The sequence below is a fragment of the Schistosoma haematobium genome, chromosome 1, assembly GCF_000699445.3.
Source record: "Schistosoma haematobium chromosome 1, whole genome shotgun sequence".
NCBI lineage: Eukaryota > Metazoa > Platyhelminthes > Trematoda > Strigeidida > Schistosomatidae > Schistosoma > Schistosoma haematobium.
Window position 1 is genome coordinate 44,012,421 of NC_067196.1, and position 16,221 is coordinate 44,028,641.

General features: G+C 31.6%; 1 protein-coding gene across 2 annotated transcripts; it reads left to right on the forward strand.

The window, feature by feature from the left end:
* Positions 1-662: 662 nt before the first annotated feature.
* MS3_00009912 (uncharacterized protein) lies at positions 663-15,470 on the forward strand (the record flags this gene model as incomplete). 2 transcript variants are annotated; one of them, XM_051218318.1, is made up of 7 exons in its annotated part: positions 663-786; positions 1,764-1,887; positions 3,776-4,019; positions 5,456-5,856; positions 9,761-10,102; positions 11,299-11,580; positions 13,322-15,470. In XM_051218318.1, the coding sequence occupies 7 exons, from the start codon at positions 770-772 to the stop codon at positions 15,329-15,331; spliced, it is 3,420 nt and encodes a 1,139-aa protein (XP_051074170.1). In that variant the 3' UTR covers positions 15,332-15,470. The 2 variants fall into 2 exon arrangements, with proteins under 2 accessions (XP_051074170.1, XP_012794624.1); XM_012939170.2 differs by having other exon boundaries at positions 701-756.
* Between the last annotated feature and the right edge of the window lie 751 nt (positions 15,471-16,221).

Below are 16,221 nucleotides of genomic sequence, written 5' to 3' on the forward strand. Positions count from 1 at the left end.
TTGATACTGTTACTCCATCTGCTGTTCTAAGATTTTGCCTGATAGCTTTAGCTCTACTCTAATAAGGTATGACAACCTGGACCTATGTACATACGTACAGGTTCCAAGTCCTGACAGATTGACCGACTAAGAGAGTGTAAAAGCCCAGGTTCGAACTGCCGCCGATGATTAGTAATGGTGGAAGGGGAGCCTAGGTCCGCTACTCATCTTTTGATAAATGGAGAGGGCTACGCTTTTAGTAGTAGTGTCCTGGTCACTATATAAAACGGGCCACACACGTTAACAGATAGAAATATTCATTCGAATCTGGTTAGGATCTTATCAAATGAAAATGGATCCAACCGAAGCGAAAGTGGAGAGTACTGAAACAGCCTAAAGGATGTTTATTGTTTCTGATCACCATAGATTTATGGCAGCTAACACGTGAGTGTACTCACTTCTTTGCTCATACCAGGCCACAAAAATCGTTCTAATCTGAGCTAATGATCGCCGGAGCAGATACTATTACTTGTGTTGTTCGTGTTTGTTTTAGAAATTCAGAGGCACTGGTGGTACATTGCTACCAAATACGGCAGGTCATCAATTGCAAGCTTTTTCCTTCCCAGCCACAACCGTTTGAATCACTTCAATGATTAATGGTATTTGTTTTAACCACGGAATATGTTGAGAGTCTTTTCAACATTTTTATAAGATTAGACGAATGGATCATCCGAGTGGTTCTTGTAGCTGTTCTTCGAAATTACCCACTCTTCGCCGGTAAGGCCCGCCTATGATTTCAATTCACGAGTATGTTTCCTAAAGTTTATGTTTCACCGAATGTTGGGATTGTTAAAAATAGTAGTACTTTTAAATATAGTCGTCAAATAATATCCATACGAATAAGGAATAATAACCTTACATGCCTCAAAAACGTCAGTAGCACTTGGTTTTAATTTTCAAAAGCCAAGTTTTGTAAAAAGACTGATTAAGACTTCGTTAACAACTGTCATTTCTCCTACTTATAATGGAAGAGTGAAAGCTACGTTCGACTTATTTATCGCTTCACGTGTTGTATAATACATTTTTATTTGGAAAAATATTTTCCGAAGATGGAGGAAAATGGACAGCCCATATTATTATTACCAGTGAGAGCTGAATTATTTCAATCCTTTCTGGTTTATACCCGTAGAAGGGGTTTTTACTGCGATGTGATTATTAGCTCTAGGCGTTACAAATAGAAGGTAGTTTTTAGATAATGAGCAGTCAGTCTCTAGTCGTCAAAATTTTCCCCATGGTGTCACCGGTTTTCTATCCCATATGGCAAGAACAACTACGACATCAGGTCCTAAAGAAATTGAAATATATTAAGTAAGCTGTCTCTAGTCTTCCTATATATTGAAAGGAATAGGCTTTTATAACCACCTGGTGTATCAGCTTAAAAGAAATCTCCATTCCGTCAACATCGCTCTTCTATTTCTAATACCATATTCGAACAATGACAAAATCTGTATGTTAGTAGGTCATTTATGTTATACAGTCGTACACCAATTGATGCATTTAGTATTCTACATATAAAAATCTTGCTGCAAGTATCAGTCACTATGTGTTAGTGTCTTCTGTTCCCTAGATTTGGTATTATTACAGCCCATTCGTCTTTGTGGCCACGTACATATAATAGTCTTATCTAAAAAATGCTCATGTGAACATTCACAATGTGTTATGGTCTGTTTATTGGTATTTCCTACTCGTGTTTCTTTTATTATACTTTGTATCCTTTTTTTCAGTTTGTCACGTCATCTTGTTCACTGGAAATATTTGGTAGCTACCTTATCACTTTCCTTAATTTTGTCGACTTCCATCTGTTGTATTGTCTTTTTTCATGTACCCGACCTTAGCAACCCTTTTGTTGTAAGTCCATTCTATCCTTTTATAACTTTTGAAAGTTTTGTTGATATATATATATATATATATATATATATATATATGTATAAACACGAATCTGTTTTAAGATTTCTACAAAAATGTTTGCTCACTATCAAATATCGTCTTAAGCTTTTAATAGGAATTCGTCATTTTAAATAATGATTGTAAAGTAATACAATTGAATCGTTTGACCGTCTAGGTCTCATAATCAGTTTGAATTACAGTACAGGTTATAGGCTTCGATTTTTTGAATAAGGAGTGATGCGGTTTTCCAATCCAGACAATGCTTTTTAATATGTTACAATAGTGATAGGAAATCCACATGACACTAAGTTACTTTGCTGCTTGATGTTTAATGTGATATGTGTTAAATGTAAAATCTTTAATTCACTAAGTTCATTGCAACTCATGGTGACTTTATTGAATTTGAACTAATTTGTAATAATATTTAATTAGTGACAGGTTATTTTCTATGCTTAAATTATTGTTAACGAATACGCACAGAAAATACTATAGCTGTTTAATTTCAACGTTTAAACTTACTTTCATTAATGATGGACATTCCTATAGCTACAGGTGAATAGCACTTTACGATTTGGATGAAGTAATCTTAAGCCTATACGAATGATCAACCACATCATTTAAGTATTAACAATTTCATGAGAAAGGCTAGTGAAACGTTTTCTCAATCAAATGGTAGTGGTATTTAATTGTTTCTGTCGTGTACTAAACGTATTAAACATGTTTGACATTTCGCATTTGCATGCACTGTGGAAGATTTCTTTATTCAACGTGTATTGTAAATAACTATATACTTCAACACATGTTTTTCGTTTAGAACTCTATAGTTGTCAGTTTTGAGGATGTTTTCACATTATACAAATCATTGTAAAGAGTTTTTAGACCCGCTCTTTTTCTTTAAAAGATGTCTTACTGTGGATTGCCAGGGTTCTTGTCACTATAAGATGACGTTGTGGTTAAAAAGTATCAACAGATAGGGTTTATTTAGTGCATATCACATCTTAGAGACATTTTCGGTCATGGGATCAAATCCGCTTTGGGTTAGGATACGTATTAGTAGTTGTTAACGGTGTGATTTATAGCCTAGTATGATACCGAGTATATGACGACTGGGATACATTATTGTCTTGTGTTGAGCAAGGTGATATATAAGTGTTTTAGTTTGTTTAGATATTAACAATTAGGTGGAAGTAATTTTCTGTATTTTTTATACCCGCATAATAAGTAACAAATACAAATTACCAATGTATAACTTATATAATTTTGTATTTGACACAGTTGTTACTACTTTATTCATGTAAATACTGAAGTTACGATTTTAACGTTATGAAGAAAATATCACTACCGACATTGGTAAAGGTTGGTGGAAATTTTGAATTTAGTTTTCTTCGGTGTGAAATTTTACGGGAGTTTGTTAGAAAGCGGAGATTTGTAATAAGACGTACGTTTTTTTTCGAAATAACAATGTCCTGACTCATAGCCACTGTTAACTTGCAAACGTCAGTGAGTGATGTGACAGTGTGTTGTGTGTAATGTTGCGAGCTTCGTTCCTTGGCTCATAAAAACTTGTCGACTAGCGTTTGTTCTGATCAGGTGATTGCGATTTTTTATTTTTGGTGATTTAGTAATATGAGTTTTATGATTACTCTAGAAAGTTATCGGTACTAATATAATATATTTAGTGTTTAAATGCTATGTGGACCATGCTGTGAAATCTGTTCTATCTCGGTACTTTTAAACAGTAATTATCATACCGGTTGAATTTCGCACTTATGACTGAACTTCTGATTACTTAATGATATAATTTATGGTTTATAATAGGACATTTTTTCTTCCATCAATTGGTACTTAGGATTTTGTGGCGATTGGGACTAGTCTATCTGCTCGTACTCAGCAGTTTCAGGCATTACTAACTGAAACATCAAGTAGTCCTGAATATTTTATCAAAGAAGATCTAACGTGGAACAAGCAATATGATTCAAATTCAGCTGAAGTTGAAAATCATGCATTTAACTTTCATAAAATGGTTGTTGATCGATTTCGACGTAACAAGAATGTTGAATATTTTGAAAGGGAATATTGCCTTCAGGAGACCGGTAATGTTTGCATTTTTTCTTTTGGGAAGCTAATTATTTCAGGGTAGTTTTTGTATAAATCAGGACTGATTACACTAGAAATTGGTCAGATTTAAAAATACTTCGGCGTCGAATTCCTATTAAGTGAATTGATACCGAAGTTTAAGTTGCATATCAGATATGGAAGCAAATTATTACTATTCGGCAGCCCACATCAATCTATGGGAAGTGATGTTTAAACCTTTGACTTTGTTATAGCCCAAAGCCGTCAATCAGAAGCAATGAATTATCGATCGAACCAAGGACGCGTAAAACACAGCCTAGAGTCCTGATTGGTCCTGCTTTCCGCCTAGCCCAGCCCGTTAAGTCCAGAACGCCAATCTCAGCCTCTGCAATATGAATCATTATATTTCAAACATACTGAGTTTATATACCAACCAAACAGACCACAACGTACCAATAAAATATGAAACAACATTTGTACGAGAACTAGCCAGATGTGGCTGTGAATGAGGGAGGCAGTGACTAATTGACAAGGAACAATTCAAGAATGGAAAATCGTATAATAACAGTTCATAGGTTAAAATAGAGCCTATGATAAGATGAACATGAATATGAATAGTTTAGTTATTTAACAATTATACGATAAAAATATACGTTTAGTATTGGTCCATAAAAGGATCCTAAAGTTACCACTCATTATGTTTATCGGGACCTAACAGACTTGTTAGTGGAAGACTGAATAGTTGGATCATTTATCCACTGCACCACCAGTCAATACTATATGGTCATTCTTATATATCTTGGTTTAGTTTTAAGAAAGAACTAGTCTTTCACAGTGCCAATAAGTTTTAAATTAGGCTTATATGAATGATAAATAATTTCTTATTGATATCGACTCTCTAACTGCTACATCTATACGATGAAAAAATCCTTAGTGATCATATAGCGTTTAGTAATTAGTTGGTCGTTTCTTATTATTGCGTCTTGTTTGAGTCAATTATTCGTCCAAAAGCCTAGAGATGCAAATATATCTCAAAAATATTTCTGGATACCAGTGTTTATTACCACACTTCTGATACTTAAAGTGATCATTCTACATCCCAATATCACCAGTGATGTTCAGGTTGATGTTGATAAATTGGAGCATCATTTCAAAACACTTTACTTTCAATATTGATTTATTATTGAGTTTTCTGCCAATCTCAATATCATACTGTTTTTCTTTACATGTTCTGCGTACCGAAATTTAGTTTTTTATTTTTATTTTCCCTCTAAATTGTGAGATTATTAGGTTTAAACTGTCTGTCAGCCAGCTAGATTTGCTTTTTTTGAAGAATTTAAATCATGCGAAATATCAGGTCATTCTACTATATTAGTCAAAGAATCAACTATTAATACCAGTGTTTTGTTTTGACTGCTTGCTTCATAACTTCATTTGTTTTTATTTTTTATAGCTAGTGAAATGACCAGACCAGTTAACAGTTTATGGACTATATATGCTAAATATAGTCGGATAGTTTTCTCAATAAATTACGATCAAATTATCAAAATACCTCATAAATCTTTATTCATGCAAACCTTAATCAATTCAAAGAAGAATTTGACATATTTTAGTGAACCATCATTATTGTATATTATTTTATCTGATCTGTGTAAACTACAGTTGAGAATTACTCACTTATCTACATATCAAAAATTATGTTATAGGAAATCATCTAAGTTACACAATAATACACATTTATTTACTGTAAATAATAAAATTACTATTGACAGAACTGGGCACAATAACTGTTGTTCAATTTGGTGTTTGCCAAACATGATTGCATCAATTTTCAATAAACAGTCTTGTAAACAGGTGAGTTTTCGATGCAGTTCAAATAATCTTTTCTCAGTTATTTACCTAATCGTAATGTCTGGAATATTTTGGATACTCTTAACAGCTGCTTTCTTATGAATGAAGTTTGAACTGACATCGCATTGATTAAATGCCGAATTTTTAACATAATTCTGTTCTTTAGTGGAAAACTTCGCATGTTTTTTTTCAATACGATATTGGCACTTCCATTGATAAACTCAGTATGAAATTTCACCAATTGATTCTCTTTCAATATATAAATAGACGTTATATGGAAAGTAGCAAGTGTGGAAATAAGAAACATTCTAACTAAATTTATTTGCTTAAAGTGAACACGGTTGAATAGTTGCGACCAGTCGCGTATATTGATGCTTTTTATACTTGAAATTATTTTCATCTAATTACTGTTTGTGCAACATTTCTAGTTAGTTATAGCGTAACAGGTTACCCCTCGTGGAGGAGCATAAGCTAACCACCGACATTCTCCATCGAACTCTGCCCTGGGCAATTTCTTCCTGTTCTTTCCAGTCGCTATTCATCCTTTTAATGTTTGCTTCCGATTCTCGATGCAGTGTGCTATTTGGTCTTCCTCTTTTCCGTTTCTCTTCAGGATTACAAGTTAGCGCTTGCTTCGTGATGCATTTTGATGATTTCTTTAGTGTGTATCCTATCCACTTCTAACGTCTTTTCTTAATTTATTCTCTAGACGGATGCCTCTATGGTTCTCACATTTGTTCATATCTTGTTTCTTTGGTATCTTGATGAGATATCCCGCATTCCAGTCTGTCGGCATTTGTTCTTCCTCTCAAATATTCCTGAATAGAAAGTGGAGCACGTTTGCAGTTGCTTCTATATCTATCCTCAATGCTTCAGCTGGTATATTGTCCGATACTGCTGCTTTCCTACTTTTGATTTGTCTGATGACCATCCTGATTTCTTAGATTGTTGGTGGAGTGACATCTATAGGATGGTCTGTAGGTACTGCTTCGATATTTGGTGGGTTCAATGGAGCTAGTATATTCAGGGGTTCCTCAAAATGTTCCACCCATCTGTTCCTCTGCTCTTGAATCTAAGCGATTGGCTTTCGTTCTTTGTGTTTAACCGGTCTCTTCGGTTTGTATTATTTCCCTGTTAGTTTCTTCGTTGTGCCATATATTTGTTTCATATTTCCTTCTGTTACAGTTTTTCATGCTGCCACTGCTAGGCCTTCCATGTATTTCTGCCTGTCAGTTTTAATGCTTCACTTCACGTGCTTGTTAGCTTCAGTGTCTTCAGCTTGTGCTTTGACTTTCTCTGTTCTTGCTCGACTGTTGTTAATTGCTTTTTTCTTGTTCTTCTTTTCTTGAATCTTGTGCAGAGTTCCGAGAGAGGTTCATTCCTATTGGTGATACTTCTCGCAGCCCAGAACCTCCTGACACGTTGAAGTTAGTGCTTCTTTCGTCCCTTCCCAGTTGTCCTCCGTAGGAGTTTCTTCTTCCAGGAGACTTTGTAAAACTTGGAACGTGGTGATGAGAGTTAACTTGAATTGGTTGAGTTTGTCAGTATGTCAAAGGGAGACTGTATTGAACCTTTGTAATGGTGTTTGTCCGGTTGTCCAATGTTTCTTTACCTTCATTTTTATCTTGGTAACCACTAGGTGGTGTTCTGAAGCTATGCCAGCTCCTCTCCTGATTTCCCCGTCTTCCATTGACCTACTGATTTTTTTACTGATGCAAATATGATATGTCTGGTTCTCCATCGTGATCCGGTGAGACCCATGTACATTTGTGTATGTGTTTGTGTGGTAATATTGTGCCGCCTATAACCAGTTTGTTGAATGCACATAGATTTGCGAATCTCTCTCCACTCTCATCCCTTTCTCCCAGTCAGTCCATATCGTCCCATGATATCTTCATATCCAATGTTGTCCATTCCGACTTTGTTGTTTAGGTCTCACATCAGGATTGTCAGGTCCTTTCCTGGGCACTCCGCCAAGATCAATTGCAGCCTCTCATAGAACTGATCTTAATCGTCGTCGCTGCTATCAGTGGTGGTTGCATAACATCGGATAACATTCATTATGATTCCCTCCTTTGTTTTGAATGATGCTTTGATATTCCTGGGTTCATGAGATTCTTATCCTATTAATGAATTCCGTGCTTCTTTGTACAGCATCAGAGCAACTTCTTGAGTGTGCGGAGCATTTCCATCTTCGTGACCAGAGTACAGCAACATCTCTCCCATACCTAACCTTTGCAGTCGATCTTGTATTCAATGAAATTTTCTGATTCCGAGAACCACCACGTTGTATCTCCTCATTCCTGTTGCTAATTGACTGGTCCTCCCGGTCTCTCACATTGTCCGGTCATTCCACGTACATATATTGGTTGTTGCTCTGGTTGTTAAAAAAGGCATCTACCTCGTGACTTTCGAAGAATATCGATTTTCACCATTAGGCATCATAATTCTTCTGAACATAGATCCTTCAAATCGGAGAGCAGAGTTTAAGTTGTTTTTTTTGGTTAGCGTTTTTTGTCAAAGTTGCTTTCTACAGGATGTGGTTGCTAACCCCATGCCAGACCCTTTTCCTTAACCCGAGGTTGGGAACGGCACCAAAGAAAATTTATGGGTTTCTGTAATATTTTGTGGGACGTGTGCTAATTGAGCTAAAGAATCATAATATTTACCCACTATTCGCCATATTGGCTGTATTGTTGATGGGGATTTTTTATTAATGAATGTAAAGCCATAAAGTTTGAGTAAGAAGCTAAACTGGAGTATTTCATCCATATTAGTCGCCTATTCTTACATAGTGGAACTCCGTTACCACACACAAACTTTGATTTACTCTGAAGAAGTGGCTTACATTAAGTTACGAAACGTCAGAAATATACTTTCCTACTCATTGGAACATCACAAATAGGATATTTATTACTAAATTTCTATCCAATGATCAATTTATTTTAAAATATCTGGTCCAAACTTCGACATGTGTATCAGAGTTAGAATAGTGTATAAATGGTGCGATTATAACAGCTTGTTTTGTCTGCTTTTAATCATTTAGATTTTCTAGTTGGGATTACTGAGATAATGTTTTCTGACAACTTTAAGTAACATAATCTAGGAGTTACAGTGATGGAGGATATGCGGAAACTTTGTACCTAACTTCAGAGTTACATTTAGTTTATTTGAATGTAACTTTCTGTAATTAAAGTAACTTATTATGTCATTGAATAAAAATAAAGAAAATGCATCAAAGACAATTTTCTTTACAACAAATTGATTTATTGACGCTGTAGATTTGTATATATTTTGGTCTTATTTCAGTTTTGATTATTATTTTCAACCGTAATCACTTATTATTTTCCTCTAATAATTTTCTTTTCATTATTATTCAACTGTTTTTGCGATCTTCACGTTTTTAATCTCTGTTTTATATTTGTTCGGTGGATAATTTTCTGTCATATTTCTTATCTGTAATTTATTTGAATCTCTTCTATTGTTTTCTAAATTCTTGGTGAGTATGCAACCTTGCTTTAATATTTCAAATTTGGAATCATTTTGTTCTGCAGACACATATATTTATCAAATATCTATAAATACGAATTCATAGTTTAAGCAAATGATTTTGTCAAAATAAGGGAATTTTCTTCTCTGAATTCTGTTTATTTTTATAACTTTCTAATTCATTTTAACATTTCGTACTTTTTGTTAATTTTAACTGTGTCACTTGTAAATGTGTTGACTGAAATTGATGTAATGTTTTACTAAGTTATAATTTAGTAAGTGTTCCTTATGCAAATTGTTTAACTTTACATTATGTAGCTTGATTTTCTAAGTTGAAAAAGTGATTCATACTACTGAATTTCAGTTTCATATATTTACATTCATTTCCAATTTGTCTTTTGTTCCACTCATTGATTAGCTGGAATATATTGATGCTAAACAAACTGCTGAGTTGATTTCTACTTGTTATCCAGCTTTTCTTTCTGGTCACTTACGTCGTTCATGTTGGGATAATTATGGTACTGATCCTAGTTTATTATGTCCTTTGGTATATCCATCACAATGTTTATATTCACCTTTATTGCCGATAATTTTGGCTGTTCTCTTACCAAATGATGGTAACAGTTTTTATAATTGGGAAAAAAACCTAATGGTTTTGCCTATACACTCTACTGGTTCGCATTTGTTTTTTAATGAAATAGAAAATGAGTATAAATCAGGTAGACTTACAGAAGGATTACATATCCCATTACATTTTGATGTAAGTTATATTGATAGTATAAGAAAATATGAATAAAGTTTATAATAATGATGTTTAGGCTATTTGTCGAATAAATTTTAACTATTCTTTATTTCACTACTTACTTTCACTTAATATAATGAAACTATTTAAATCTATGGTTTTTAATGTGTAATTATAACAAAAAATCTAGTCAGCGAATTCTGTTTATGTAATTTTAATACAAAGTAATGAATTTGAAGATATCTTTTTTAGAGGATAATGCGTATTGCTCACTCGATTAGAAGCTTTACAGATAGGTTTTTCTATACTTGGTGTGATATTACGAACTAAATGATTAGCTTGTGCTAGATTTTTGTATCTATTAATAAATGGTTTCACATTCTTATGAGATTTACTCTGTAAATAATAAACAACATTTTGGTAATTGAAAATGCCCATTTATTGTGTAAATAATTAGTGGGACCAAAAGATAGTTTATGTTGATAGAAGATTCAAACAGTTAATCTTCAGTTCTCAGTTCTCAGTAGTCGACTACTACATATATTCTTCCATTAGTCAATATGTACTTGGTTCTGATTCTTATTGTCTCAATTTAAATCAATCAGAATCATATAAGGTGATTATTTGGTTGATGAGCTATTAAATTGTCATATTATAATAGAGATTTTCATAATTTGCCGTTAAAACACTTTAATTTGTTAAATAGTCATAAAAATATGTTTGTTCACCTGATAAACCTTTCGCCTCTGTAATGCATTCATTCTCTTTGTTGAAAAGTAGACGATCATAACTAATTAATAAGGTCTGTCCATTTCCTTGCATATTTTTGTTTATAATTTTTAACAAACTAGTAAACAAAGAAATCATCGAACTGTGTCCTTCGTTATTATCAGAAGCTTGTTACCTGTAATATAAATGATTGTTATTAATTTTGACTGTTTACCTATGTGTCTATAATATTAAGATTATTAGATGTGACATGTATCAACGTCACAATAAGAGTAAATTTTGATATGTCTCCATAAATATTAGTTCTGCACATAGTATAGGCATATAGTTCGACTTTTCCATATTTCATAATAGTTTTCTTATGAAAATGAATACATTTGTATGATTGTTTTTCATTATCCCCTCTGTTTCTAAGTTAAAGTTACTCAGTTGAATCCAGAATACTTTAATGATAATATCTGTTCTTTTTAATTCATATTTTGCAGGGAATATATATACAAGAATATGATGAAATTATTACTCAGTTGCTCTATCGTGATACTTCTTGGCTATTTATTAGTTTAATATGTTTACTAATCTTATTGACTATATGGACTCGAACGATCTCCATACCAATTCTAACTGTATTGGCTATTATCTGGTCTTTATTAACTGCCTATACGGTATATACAATAGTATTGAAAATTCCACATTTCCCAGTTATTAACTTATTAGCTATTGTTTTGGTAACTGGACTTGGTGCGGATGATCTATTAGTGTTTTATCAGGTAAGCAGTCTTTCCGTCATTTAGATTCATTTTCTAGTCAGTCGGTTTGATTATTTTCCAACTTTCAGTCAATAAGATGTAGGAAATCTCTTGAGACTTCATTACCGGCTGGGATCAACTGTAGAACTATTGGAAATTAGATATGTTTCACTTTTGTTTTGGAACACTACATGTATACAGTACTTTATAATTCTCTGTAGTAACAAACCAACTTTTATTGTATTGATTTCGAAATTGAGATGCCTAATTAATGCACGTCTTCGAGATGGTACCTATTTTTATATATAATTAAACGTTTGTTTAGTTGTATCTTTCTGGTTTTTTCTTGGAATATTTAAGTAAATTAGGGTTTTTATTTATTTATTATGATTACAAAAGATTTCTTCTGGGAAATCTTTTTGGTTAGTGATGTGTTTACCCTGTTTATCTTGATGATTATATGTTTCTTACGTTTCTCTTTTCCATAACTATTTACGTGAAACTATATAGTCTATTTATAATTATACCTAACTCCATCAATATTTCGACATTTATACTGTTCGTAGGTTTTATTCATCACAGATAGATCTCAGTTGAGTGTATCATTAAAAATGTGGGGGGACTGAGTAGCTATTGAGTTCTAGTGAGGAAATCCTTTGGAGTGGTCGTTCATAGCTCCGCCAGAGGTTGGAACCAGGAGCTTGAGGTGTCTCAGTGATCCTTTAACCATTAGAACTACTGGGTGCACATTGCTGAGGTGTCTCATACTAAGATGAAACAACCGACCAATACCTCCTGGATTTCAGTGGTACCTGGTAATCAAACCACTGTTGATAAAAATCTTTCAATTAAATGTGTAATTTGCTTATAGACGTTACTATTTGATGCATATATATATGTACACACGATTTTATTTATTTTGAAAATAAACTTTCTGAAAAGGATACCTTCTCTGTGACTTATTGGAAATATGTTTTGACTGGTTGTTATGACTTTTGCCCCATGAATTATCACGTGATATTATCGCCAACCAGAACACCGACTTATATGACTAGATCAATGACGCACAAACCAGTACGAGAAGTGTACAATCCTTATTGGTTCTTCTCGTCCAGCCCTGTCTTTTGAATCCAGAACACCAATATCCGCTTTCACTGTATGAATCATATATTTCAAATATACTTGATTTACATACAAGTAAACCAAACCACATCATACCATAAAATAAAAAGTAACTATTATACAAGATCAAACCGAAAAGTGGCTGTGATTGTGAGGAACCGTAACTAATAAATTGAGAATAACTTGAGAATAGTAAGTCGTATGATAATGGTCATTAGGTCAAATAAAAGCTTGTGATAAAAGTGATGTAAATACATACAATAGAAGTCTATGAATAGTTACTAGCAGTTACCGTTCATTTATTCTTCGTTCGGATATAACATTGATGGTATTATTATCATATATATCTGATATTTAAACTATTTCAGTTTATTTTATCAAATATCTATTAGTTGCATTTTATCATTTTTATTCGGTTTATAATTTTCCTGAAGTATTTTATTTGAAATTTAAAGAATGATCCTACTAAATCTTATTAATTTTATAACAAGATACTCTATTGAAGTTGATTTGTTTAATTATTGTAATTCAATGTTCATTGTAATAAATTGATAAAACAAAGTACTACTGAATTATTCATTATTTTGTCAAAATGTTAAAATTAATTTGATGATGAATTGACATTATTTTTCTTGTAAAGATTTGGAAACAGAAGCGTTTTATATTGGCCCAAACAACTATCATTGAACATATTGATCATCATGATAATAATTTAAATGCAATGCCTAATTTTAAAGCAAACGAACTAATATCAATTAATCAGAATAATCTACTAAATGCTTCATCTTCATTAAATAAAAAAACTAATATTATATCAAATCAATGTTTTAATAATGATAAAATTCATTCAATTTCAATGAATCATTTACAAAATAATCAACTTATTAATAATGAACAACAACTTGTTGAATGTTTACATTTTACATTATTACATGCTATTCCATCAATGACATTAACTACAATTTCAACTATATGTGGTTTATTAGTTAATTTATTCTCTTCAATTATTGCAATAAAACGTTTTACTATATTTGCTTGTTTTGCCATTTTATTTAATTATCTATTTATATTTATTATGATTATACCAATGATAATTATATTTGAATTTAATTATCTATCTAAATGTAAACATTTTATTGTTTTATTATTTTATAAATATTATCAATCTATTTCTAATAGAGTTTATGATATCATTTTATTGTTTAATAAATTAATAATTAAATTACATTTTATTTTCCCATTTATTATTATTAGTACGTTATTATTGACAAGTTATCAATTATTATGGTTACATAAATTTAATATACCATATAATGATCATTATAGTTCTACATTTCTACGTTTAAATCATCCATTAGAACAATTTACACGTCAACATGTAAATAATTCATTTTGGACTGAATATAATTTACATTATTATCAAAATTTATTAAAAATTCATTTTATTTGGGGTCCTAAACCATATGATGAAAGAAATTTATACAATTATAATCATGATATATCTATTCATTCAAAACTATTACTTTATTCATCTTCTATGATTAATTTGACTTCAATTAATTCACGTTTATGGTTATTAAAATTTTGTAATGAATTAAAACGTATGCCATTTTTATTTCAATCTTCTTCTATAAAATATCGTCAACAAACATTAAATTCATTACAATTATCATTATTAAATCCTTTGATAAATATACCTGTTTGGTGTCCATTTGGTCGTTATATAAACTCTATAGACAATTATATATATTCATTAAATTGTTCAATAGATATTAGTACTTGTTGTTTATATGGAAAACCTTTAGAAATTTATAATTCTTCTGTTATATTATTTTTATCTTGTTTAAATGAATATATATCATATGAAAATCAACAAGGATATATTACTGGATTTCGATTTATGCATAAATCTGGTATAAATGAACCGGTAGGATTTATTGTTCATGCATTAACTAATATCTCTTTAATTTCATCTTCACATTATGATATAGAAAAATTTATGAATAAAATAACTATATGGTTTAATAATTTATTATCAACTGCACCTAATTTGTTAAATCATGGTTTTCTAGTTGTAAATGAATTGGAAAAATTTGAAATTACCCTTAATATTACACAGTATGTATATCATAGTATAATAATTGCTGTAATTATTGCTAGTTTATTAATATTTCTTATTAGTAAAAATATATTACTTTCTTTATTATCACTTATATGCTTAACTTGTTGCCTATTATCATCTATCACTTTATTAACATGTATAGATAATTGGAAATTAGGTATAATTGAAGGTTTAGTGATTACTTTAGCCGCTGGTCTTGCTATTGATCCTTGTATACATTTAGCTTATGCTGTATCTGATAAATGCAATACAGGTAGTTGGCGTTGTCAACAGTCTATTTGTTCTCGTAATAATTTACTCACTGTACTTAATTCCTTAGGTCCGGCTATTAGTGGATCAGCTTGGACTAGTGCAATAACTGGTCTCCCTATGCTATTTTCTAATCTACTTTGTTTTCACCAAATTGGTTCATTTCTGTTGACATTAATGTTTTGTTCATGGTTTTTCTGTTTTATTGTTCTCACTGGTATCCTTGCTTTCGCTGATCATGTTTTCGGATACTTTAAATGTAACCGAGTGTATTTGTAATATTCCATGTAATATTTGTTCTTTTTATTACTCTTACGATTTGTTATAAATTTTATTAATGTGCAGTTTTATATTCTTCAGGATGTTCATATATATGTATATATAATATTTCTTCTAAATAAATACTTTTTATTTTAAATAGAGCTTTCTGGGGTTTATTATATTCCGGACATTTGATGTGTACCATATGTCATGATAGATACATTTTGACTTGATTGAACTAGAAAGCAATTAGATATTAAACTTATTTATCAAAATATTTGTTTGTGATGAATTAATCTGTTGGCTAATTATGATAACGAAATATCAACCTTTACTTTGTGGATCTGGTGTTCGGATCCTTCGTACAGGTTGATCTATTACTGGTAGGTATTTTCAAAGGTCTAAAGTCAGTTTATTGGATAGGTGCTCTGTGTAGTGAGGTCTTGAGTTTGTAAAGTTTATGTAAGACTAAAAATTCTGAAATTAATCCGTTTTTCAAAACTATTTCATTCTTATAACGGACAGTGATGATTCCAAGTCCCGGTGACAAGTAGCCAGCTTGATAAAAGATATGAAATGTAAGCAAAAGAGTACTTCAATAACTTCAAAGAGATTACATTAACACAATCAAGTATCCGACTAGTATAATGATGTTATTTTCTATAGTTATTTGTATAGACTTCTGCTGAAGTGAACATCTTTCATTGATTCGAAGAATGGAAATTAGTGTTGATTTACACAAAAGCATTGGTTCAAAACACTTGTTTTTCTGTAATGATTGGAAACCAAACTTGCTATGGATAAATATCAGACAATCCATTTACAATCATTTTAGCCAAAATATTTAATACATATTGTTTAAAATATTAATCGACCAAAACAAATGAACTGTTGTGAATAAGAAATGA